Source organism: Pelobates fuscus, chromosome 4 (genome assembly GCF_036172605.1).
Source record: "Pelobates fuscus isolate aPelFus1 chromosome 4, aPelFus1.pri, whole genome shotgun sequence".
Taxonomy (NCBI): domain Eukaryota; kingdom Metazoa; phylum Chordata; class Amphibia; order Anura; family Pelobatidae; genus Pelobates; species Pelobates fuscus.
This window is the reverse complement of record NC_086320.1, coordinates 83,666,090-83,676,904: the sequence shown is the minus strand read 5'-3', so window position 1 is coordinate 83,676,904 and position 10,815 is coordinate 83,666,090. Positions and strand designations below refer to the sequence as shown.

The following is a 10,815-nucleotide window of genomic DNA, read 5'->3' as shown; positions in this document are numbered from 1 at the left end:
TATCCAGTTACTGCTGCCTTGAAAGCAGTACTCCAATGAATGCTGGGAGAGAAGCAACATTCACAGGCCTGCCAAACAGAGACAGCGACACAAGGTAAAAAACAAACTATTGCTGAAATCCTCTTGCTGAACTGACGCTGGTTTTAATGCAGGCAATCACCAATTGTTTTAGGCAAACATATAAAAAAAACGCTGTATTGTATTGCACTGAGCCAACTTGCTATTAGAACATAATCAGTAATTTTGTATAATTGACTTCTAGCAAGGTAGTTTCACTGTGCATGAAATATGAAACCACTTAGCACTATGTAAAGGGAACACATAAACCTAAGCTGTAAGAAAGATACAAGGTAGATAATAAAGGGTAATTCTAAGAACCATCACAACTTTGCACCATTGCATAGAGCACCGTGTGTGTTTATGGAATAAATAGTTTATACCATAGGCGTGCGCAGCCTATTGCATTAGGGTGTGCACCCTAAAACACAAACACACGGCGCATGTGTATTTATGTTATATATATATATATATACACATATATATATATATATATACACACACACATACATACACACATATACACACACACACATACACTGCTGTGTATGTGTGTGCTGCTCGTGTGCTGTGTGAGGGTGGTGTGAGGGTGCTGGTAGTGTGCTATGTGGGTGAGGGTGTTTGTGTGTGTGTTTGTTAGGGTCCTGTTACTGTGCTGTGTGAGGGTGCTGTTTGTGTGATGTGTGCGTGTGCGTGTGATGGTGCCGTTTGTGTGATGTGTGTGGGTGTCGTGTATTTGTGAGGGTGCTGTTTGTGTGTGTTTGTGAGGGTGCTGTTAGTGTGCTGTGTGTGAGGGTGTTGTGTGTTTGTAAAGGTGCTGTGTGTGTTTGTGAGGGTGCGGTTAGTGTACTGTGTGTGTGAGCGTGCGGGCTGTATGTTTGGAGGGATTGTGGAGGTGGGGGCAGATTAGTAAATATCCCCCCTCCCTACCTTATATAGGGAGGGGGGATCCTTGCTGCCATGTGCCATCCCTGGTGGCCCAGTGGAGAGTGAACTCTAGCCTGCGGGGCTAGAGTTAACTCTCGCGAGATCTGAGTGTTGCCGTGGCATAGCTCAGATCTCGTGAGAGGAACCTGGCGGAGCTGCTGTCTAGAGCTCCCCGGGTCCTCTACTGCCTCCCTCCATGTTGCTGTGGGCTGGTGAGGTAGATCTTTGATCTCCCCTCCAGCCCATGGAGGCTTAGAGCAGAGCCGGCACTCAGATAGCGCCGACTCTGCGTGAGCCGACAGGGGAGATCCGGAGATCTCCGGTGAAGTCCTGGGGAATAAAGTGTGGGAACTCTTTTTTTCCACCTCCCAAAAAGAAATAATATACACGTGTGTGTGTGTGTGTATATATATATATATATATATATATATATATATATATATATATGCGTGCACACACAGACTGACACATACACAGACACACACATATATACGCGTGCACACACATACATTCACAGACACCCACACACCTACAGACACACACACACTCACAGACACACACACTCTCAGACACACACACCTACATTCACAGACACACTTACACACATTCACAGACACACTCACTCACAGACACACTCACTCACAGACACACACATACATACATTCACAGACACACTCACTCACAGACACACACACACAGACACACACACACACACATTCAAAGACACACTCACTCACAGACACAATCACTCACAGACACATACACACAGACACACACACACACACATACATTCACAGACACACTCACTCACAGACATATACACACAGACACACACACACATACATACATTCACAGACACAATCACTCACAGACACATACACACACATACATACATTCACAGACACACTCACTCACAGACACATACACACAGACACACACACACATACATACATTCACAGACACACTCACTCACAGACACACACATACATACATTCACAGACACAATCACTCACAGACACATACACACAAATTATTATTTTTTAATTAAAAAATGTCCACCCAGCCTCCCTACCTGGAGTGCTGGTGGACTTGTCCCTGGGGTCCAGTGGGTCGGTCAGGCGCCGGTCTCCACTCAGCCGCGGCGAGGGAGCTGTGTGCTCTCTGCTTCCTCTCGCCGCGTGGGCTGTCTGCTGTAGCTGGGAGCCGGAATATGACGTCATATTCCGGCTCCCAGCATCAGCAAACAGCGCGCGGCGAGAGGAAGCAGAGAGCACACAGCTCCCTCGCCGCGGCTGAGTGGAGACCGGCGCTTGACCGGGGGTGGGGGTCCTTCACCACCTGCCCCCCCTCCCCCATGACAGGGGGAACATAGGAGGAGGAATGGGGAGCTGAGTGCCTGCAGGAACAGCGTTCCTGCTCAAATAAAAGTGCAGGAACGCTGTTCCTGCAGGACTCAATACATAGGCGTGCCACGGGGATTAGGGTGTGCCCAGGCACACCCGGCACACCCCGTGCGCACGCCTATGGTTTATACGTAACGTGCCGTTATGCTGATATCGTCGCTGTTATCGGTTTACAAATAGCCTGGTTCACTGCTATGTGCAGCTATTGTCAGAGTCACGTACCATACAAACACACAGGTGACCTACAACTGAGATTTAAAGGCTACCTGACTTACCGCTGTAAGGGAAACTCTTAGAACTTCAGCAATTTTTGATAATCTCTGCAGCTATAAATTAACATATTTTACTTTTTAAGACAGATACAAAAAAACAAAACATAAAAGAAGGGGGCTATCGTCTTCACATAGCTTTTAAAAGAATTACATTTCAAGAAGAAGATGCAAAAATATAATTGTAAAGACTGAAGTAAACAACCTATTTTTTAATATCTGTCATAAGCTGTTGTAATTAAAAGCCAGCCAGTAGATATTCGGGGCCTCAAATTACTAATATCATTCATCGGCATGACATCCAGAAACTCTCCATATTATTAAATGTGGCCACTGCGTATCTTCATGATTCCAAATAACTTGTTGCATAAATCAGTGCAAAGTGCAGAGAAAACATCACAAAAAAACAACCTGGTTCTGTCCTAACGCGTTTCATGCCCTTAACCCCTTAAGGACACATGACATGTGAGACATGTCATGATTTCCTTTTATTCCAGAAGTTTGGTCCTTAAGGGGTTAAATCACCCGTACCTTTAGGCCACAAACTCTTACAGCCAGTGGTCTCCACTCTCTTGATACAAATTTTTGAAGTAACACTTTAGGTCTAGGTGTGCTATGTGTCTATATGCTAGACGTGTGCTATGGTTTTTGTTTATAGTAAAATTAAAAAAGATATCATTCATAAAATTACTCAGGAAAGAGTAAAAATCATGTGAGCCATCTAGTGTTCCACTCAGACTGAGCATTAAGGGCAGTGAAAACTTTTATAAAGGCTTTTCCACACTTTAAGTGCTCAGCGGGAGCGCTGTGATTGGTTGACTTAAAAGTCAACTCTCTGTCTGGTGCCCAGTTAATGAATCAGAGCACTGACTCTATAAACATATGCTAAATAAGAGCTTACCGCGAGAGAGCTCTTAAGGTGATCTGCACCTGATAGAGGTGCAGACCTTGAAGCTCCCTCGATGTGGTGAAGGGGCACAGGGCTGAGCAGGGAAATAGTTTGATAGCTTTTGGAGGGCATCCGAACAGCTGCAGCTCCATGCCCAGATAAAAGGCTGTAGACAGCTGCCTATGCCACCTTATAAGTAATCCAGCTCTTACAGTGGGTACAGTGACACCCCAAGCAATATAACCACTACAGCTCGCTGTAGTACTTATGTTGCCCAGAGAGTTCCAACACTATCACCTGTTGAATGTCAAGCCATTTAACAACAGCTATTCCGAGTGCCTGGAGACTATCCCCTCTTCAGCCTCAATGATAATATGGAAATAACACTTTCACATTGTCACTGTTGTTTATTTTTTCCAACCTGTAAGCTATTCATTTATTGAGAATACTGCTGGCTGGTTAATCCAATGCTCTAAGGGTAGGCAACCGTCGGCACTCCAGGTGTTATGGACCTCATTATGGCTATAAAAGCATTAAGGGAGATGTAGTCCACAACATCTAAGGTACCAAAGGTTGCCTACCATTTCTTTAAACCAATCAGTGTCATTCAATTTGATAAATTTGACATTGATAATATGGAAGTGATAATTCTGCATTATCAGTGTGGCTAAGGATGGTGCAGTCACTGGGCCCCAGAAAAAGCCCTGCTTTATTTCAAACCGTTGACTTTAGGCAACCTAGCTACTAAAGTGAGTTATACTACTTTGAGTGTAATTTTAACAGCGGCAAAGTGGGACTATGTGGACCATATTACCTATCACTCTCAGCCAGCCTAAGCTGCATTTATCTTAGAGACCATCATGGAAATATGGAATGCATTAAAATGTATCACATACGATCTAGTTGAGCGTCAGTTCACAAACCTCGATGCTACTGTAATTTGATATGGCTCTTCATACCGGAATTATTTGCTATAAGTCTGTAAAGTATTTTTTTGTTCCCTTAAAGGTGTCTACTCCTCATTCCATATTCCTTGTAAAAAAGCTGCAGCCGTTAATACTGCATCACAATGAGTGCGGGACGAGACCAGGTGATTCATCTGTTAAAGCTATTGCAGCGAGCATCGTAAGTTATAAACATTGCTAAATAAAAAAAATGTAAAAATAATTTACTGTACAGTAGGGAGTCAGCTGTAGTAATGATTTAATGATGGATTCAGAAAGATGACTCCATATTTTTCTTATTTCTGATGCCTTACCTGTTTAATTGTCAATGGATCCACTTATTCAGGAGGTGTTCTGGGTGCATGTGGACAACCTATCCACTGACTTGGCTGAGCTTTGAACTCACGTGGTCCCCTACCCATCTTCAATACAAATGTTTGTTAGATGTGCTATAGTGATGGCATCAGAACTGGATTGTCTTCTTTTTGTTTTTCCCTGCGTGTACATAGGTAATATCCAATTAGTAAGAGTAATTTTCCTATTAGAATATTTAATAGCAAAGCGAAAGAACTGTTCATTTCAGTAATTTTCAGAGTGATCCGTAGACCACTACTCAAGGGAGAACTAAGCTTATTATATAGATCACATGCCTACAATATACATTCAAATTCGTTTTATGTCGAGATTGCTTTTACAGTTTACAGCTTGGGACCTCAAACTACAAGAATGCTGTCTATTATTTTCTCATTTGATTTTTAGGTGCAAGTGCCCAGCCCACTCTCACACCTATTCTCAAGGTAACGTCTTTCTTTAATATCTTTAGCTTTATATTGATGGTTCTCAAACTGAATTTACCGTGTAATGAACAAAACCCTTTATTTGTGCAATGCTGAATCACTAGTGGGGCAGGGATTTTGGTATCTACTTCTTTTATTAATCTGGAATGTATTCTTACCAAACTGGGATTTAGAAGATGTCCTCTTCTTTGGAGGTTCCTCATTGTGTAAATAGTTCTTGTGGTTACATGTTAAAGTATGTTATCCGTTCAGCACTGGCTATGGACCCAGGCATGAAATTGCATTATTAATTTATGCTAACGAGGCTGTAGGCATGGGATCTGTACAGGACTGAACATTGGTGGAAATAAATAAATCAGAAATGTAACTATGCCAATCTTTTTTACAAGACGCAAGTTCATGGTGTGGCTTATGGGAAGTGTAGGCCAATATGCATGCATTCAGATGCTATAGCAGTAGCGTGGTATGTTTACCTTATACCTCATGTTATGTTTATAATAAATGCACATGATAAGAAATGTAATTCTTCTCTAAAAAATGTTTCTTGATCTAATAATTGTGCTCTGTTTCTAGCTCCTGCAGCGGGGAAAACAACAGACTATGCATTTGAGGTAAATTAGTAACATGTTTAATAGTTACATGTAAGAGAAAACCAATATAATGGGGGGTTGTTTGTGTAAATGGAACATTGTAGGGATAGCAACATGGCTAGAAACATAGAAATATAGAATGTGACGGCAGATAAGAACCATTCGGCCCATCTAGTCTGCCCAGTTTTCTAAATACTTTCATTAGTCCCTGGCCTTATCTTATAGTTAGGATAGCCTTATGCCTATCCCACGCATGCTTAAACTCCTTTACTGTGTTAACCTCTACCACTTCAGCTGGAAGGCTATATACCTTTTTGGATACGAGATATGGGGTAAGTTCCGGTGTAGGAAGGTTTTAAACCTTTTGTATGGTAATATGAGGATCTTATCAACCCCTTTTTTATTTTTATTAAATTCTTTATTTTCTAACAAGTGGCCAGCCGACACATAATTAACCATTAAACTACCGAGGGTTATTGAACTATTTGCCCTTTGGTTTCTAGTGCTGAAGCAAGCTAATAGGTTGGAATTTTTTAAGAATAGTTTGTATTTAAAGCATTTTAGTCTGGATTTTTTTTTTTTATATTCTTTATTTTTGCAGTGCGCAGGTTAACAAACGAGCCCATGGTGCCACAACAGCAGTCCAGGGCTAAACATACATGTACATGTACAAAGTGGCATTGAGAGGGTCTGCACATTTTTATATTTGTATGAGTGTGGGTCGTGTGACTGTCGCTCTACGAGATTATGCTTACCCCATAAGGTGTGAGTTGGGTGTCTATGATGACTAACATACCTATTGTGCACTAGGTGCTAGTCTTGATCGCAGGTTGTGTCGCGAGTAAAGCCTATGTACCTAAGCTCGTGTTGCATGTCAAGGCCATGGTACCTGAGTGTGAACCCTGTTGAGCCTCGGTGTGCGGTGAGTTTGGTCTGTCGTTGGCACTAGAGGTGCAGCGCCTGGTGTAGGGGCTGCTTGCGCCGGTCAGCTGGGGGGTCAGTCGAGAACAGGTCGAGAACAAGAACAAGTTGGGGGTCATGTAACCTGGTTATGGGAGTGAGTGTGAGCTGCAGTGTTGCTGAAACTAGAAAAACATTAACAAGGCTAATATAGTTTGCCATGGAGGGGTAACTTAGGGTGGTTGCTTATAAGTTTAAATAACATGGCCGTGAGGAGAGTTCAGGTAGCCCCTTCCGCTTGTCGGACCGCAGGGGACTGACGTGGGACGAATACGGACACCTTCACCGGATCCCAGTGTTGCTTTGCGATACCTCCTCTTTGAGGTTCACCTGACGGCAGCGATTCTAACGGTAGTCCCAGTGTGCGCATTACGGCCGTTGCTTCGGCGATGTCGTGGACTGTATGCTGCGTTTCTCCTTGGAAGATCAGCAGGGTTCTCGAGTGCCGCCAGCGGTATTGTACGCCGTTCAGCCGGAGGATGGTGGTGCAGGGTCTAAGGGTTCTCCGCCACGCCAAGGTACCCCCAGATAAATCTGGGTAGAAGGTGAGCTGCATTCCTTCGAAGCTGTAGGGGTCTCGGTTCTTGAGGGCTACGAGCATTGATGCTTTGTCTCGTGCGCTGCGTAAGTGGACTATTAAGTCTCTTGGGGCCGTTGCTGGAGCCTGGGGTGCCTTCGGAATGCGGAAGCAGTCCTCCACGGACAGGGATTTAGCCTGTCTCGGGGGTAGTAGCGCCGCTGCGAGGCGTCTCAGCATATGAGGCAATTCTTCAGTTTGTATGGTTTCCGGGACCCCTCTAATTTTCAAGTTGCTCTTGCGTCTGGCATCCTCCAGCGTTGCAAATCTGGCGTCATATAGGTCATTTTGCTTTTTGAGCCCCAGTATGGTGTGTTGCATGTCGGTTATTTGCTGTGTATGTGCACCTGCAGTAGTTTCCACAGCACCCAGCCGGCCTGTCAGGCCCCGGAGGTCCGCACGCAGGTTCGCCATATCTGACAGTATGGTCTGTTGTAAGCCTGCCAGCAGGTCCTTAAGCACCGCTGTTGTCACCGGATCCTTGTGTGGGCTGAGCGGTGTCACGGCTGGCGGTGGTCTCGTTGGCGCCATGTCCACCTCGTCGTCCAGCGATAGTTCGTCGGACAGGTCTGAGTAGGCCCCAGAGTAGTCGGCCATATTGGGCCTGCTGGCCTGATGCGCCCGTCTGAGGAGTGCGCCAATATCCTGGCTAAGGTGAGGCTTGTCGGCTTTTATTTTTTTGTTTTTCCGACCCATTATGTGGTGTGGATCTCACTCCCGCCTCTTCAGTTTTCTCGATCGGGGTTTGCTTCGGTAAAATATCGAAATCTCTAGCCGTGTCCCGGAGCTCTGAGACCATGCGGCCATTCAGTTCAGTTGCTTAGCCACCCACTTTAGTCTGGATTTTAACCGTTCGGCACTGTTTGGTCTGGCTGAAATCCAGACCAAATTCAGGCCCATTCAGTGCTGGAATTGCAAAATCTGGACGTTGTTAAATATTGTGAACAGTGTCTAGATTTTTTTAGTTTAAATAGTTTTGCCACAGTCAGTGCAGGTCCATTCAGACTTGAGTGAATAACCCTGTGTGGTAGTGATAATCCTCATGGTAGCAATATGGATCAATTGCAGCTAAATATTAGTGTGGTTTTGCAATTAGTACTTTACTAACAAATATCATTTTAGAATTTTAATGAGATTAGTGTGGGATTCTAAATTCGAATTTACTCCCAATTTCAGTCGGGTTATATTCAGCTAATTAAAACTTTAGTAGGAGCTACACTTTGAAAACACTTAAACTGCTGTTGTTGACAAGCCTAGGTTTATGTAACTATGGAGGAAATTACCCTTTCATGTCTAATTATCGACATAATAACTGTTGCCAACAAGTAATATCAAAAATGTCATAACAATATCAAAGCAATTACAATTTCACTGTTTTAACACTTTTCCATAACACGTTGACCATTACCAGATCAATGTAAAAGGACCCAATATCACAATCCTTCTACAGAAGGACAGCCTCTAGCAGTGGCGTAGCGTGGGTTGTCAGCACCCGGGGCAAGGCAAGTAATTTGCGCCCCCTAACCCGTGGATTTTAGCACTCGAGTCTCTTCCACTAGATTAGTTAGAAAGAAACCCTTACCCCCCAAGCACATGTATTGTTTGTTATGAAAATACTTATGTAATTAAAGTAAAATGCAAGTTTATTTTCCAACACTTTATTGAGTGCGAACATGCATTACACATTCTCCACATTTTCAGCAGGTCTATGAATACAAATATACAAATGTAGTAACCTAGCATGGGCCATGCTATTATATGTGGTCTCACAACCATCGTAAACGACAAAAAATATCAAGAACAAAAACTAAACATCAAAATGGAACCATACCCTGGAGATGATCCAAGACTGGGCTAGATGGAGCCAACTTCCTCAATCCTGTACCTCTAATTGTAATTCTTTAATAGAAGTGCAAGATATCAATCTGTTTATAATATACAGATTAATTATAATTTGCCTGCTTTTAATTAGCGCAAATTTTTCAACAACGGAATTGAAATCTACATTAAAGTCTCTCTCAATGGACAGTATTGCTAGATTACTCAGTCAAAATTCTAAAAAAAGAAATAAAAAGAAAATCACTTTCTTGCCTTGCTGCACTTTTAGCACCCCTTCATTGTATAACCATTTCTTTACTCTTAACATAATGTTTATTCACCTTCATGCCTATTGCCTTACTCTTTCAGCAAAAAAAATAAAATGAATTAAAGGTTGCTAGACCCACTGGCTTACATCAACTTATGTTGAGCTGGAGCAGCTACATATGGATCAAAATCTGTCTCGTCACTGTTGAACCAACCAAACTTCAATCCATCTGGTCAGCTCAACATGCCAGTCTTGACCTGCAGACCGGGAACATCCCAAAGAAACTTCAGTTTGGGAGATGCTCTGCTAGCACTACACAGCCAGCCCACTGAGCCCAGTACTACTACAGTCAGTCCTGACTCCTACCTTTTTTTTCACCGGCTGTCCCGGACCCGATCACAGCAGTCAGCAGGCTAGGTTTTCTCCTCCAGGTCCTCCTAGGTTTTCCTCCTGCAGCGTCTGTCACCACTGGCTCCCTCTCTCCTCTCTGGCCTGTGTCACCTGCCGCCGCTGCCAGCTTCTTCTTGCTGCTGCCTGTGCTGGTCTGGTGTGGTTCTCTCCCGCGCTCAGCGCTGCGCTGGGCGGCCGCTGCACTGTCCCTCCCCCAGACAGTGGTGTATCCTGGTTTTGTGCTGCCCTAGGCAGGACAAAACTCAGGCGCCCCCCTCCCGCCTGCACCACCCCCACCCTTCCCCCGCCCCGCCTTCTAAATACACACACACATTCACTTACAGATACGCATACACTAGCTAACAGAGACACACACTCGCTAACAGAAACACACACACACACTTACAGACACACTCACACTCACTAACAGACACACACTCACTAGCAGATACACACACTCACACTAACAGACACACACACGCACTAACAGACACACACTAACAGACATACATACACACACACTAACAGACATACATACACACACACTAACAGACATACACACACACACACACACTAACATACATACACACACACTAACAGACATACACAGACACACTAACAGACATACACACACACTAACAGACATACACAGACACACTAACAGACATACACAGACACACTAACAGACATTCACACACACACACTAACAGACATACACACACACACACTGATACACAGACACACTAACAGACATTCACACACACACTAACAGACATACACAGACACACTAACAGACATACACAGACACACTAACACACACACACACACTCTAACACACACACACACACACTAACAGATATACACGCATACTCACTCACTCACATATTTAACACATTTTTTTTTTAATTTACCCCCCCCCCAGCCTC

At 43.9% G+C, this 10,815-nt stretch overlaps 1 protein-coding gene across 2 annotated transcripts in view; it reads left to right on the top strand.

Moving 5' to 3' along the window:
• Positions 1-10,815, top strand: part of ADHFE1 (alcohol dehydrogenase iron containing 1) — a 35,704-nt gene continuing 24,889 nt past the window's right edge. Inside the window, exons 1-4 of one of the 2 annotated variants that reach the window (XM_063451347.1) lie at positions 1-94; positions 4,554-4,670; positions 5,249-5,286; positions 5,860-5,897. In XM_063451347.1, the coding sequence (XP_063307417.1) occupies positions 4,615-4,670; positions 5,249-5,286; positions 5,860-5,897 (132 nt within the window). In that variant the 5' untranslated portion in view covers positions 1-94; positions 4,554-4,614. Of the gene's footprint in view, positions 95-2,580; positions 2,853-4,553; positions 4,671-5,248; positions 5,287-5,859; positions 5,898-10,815 lie in introns of those variants that run through there. The other variant, XM_063451348.1, reaches the window with a different exon arrangement.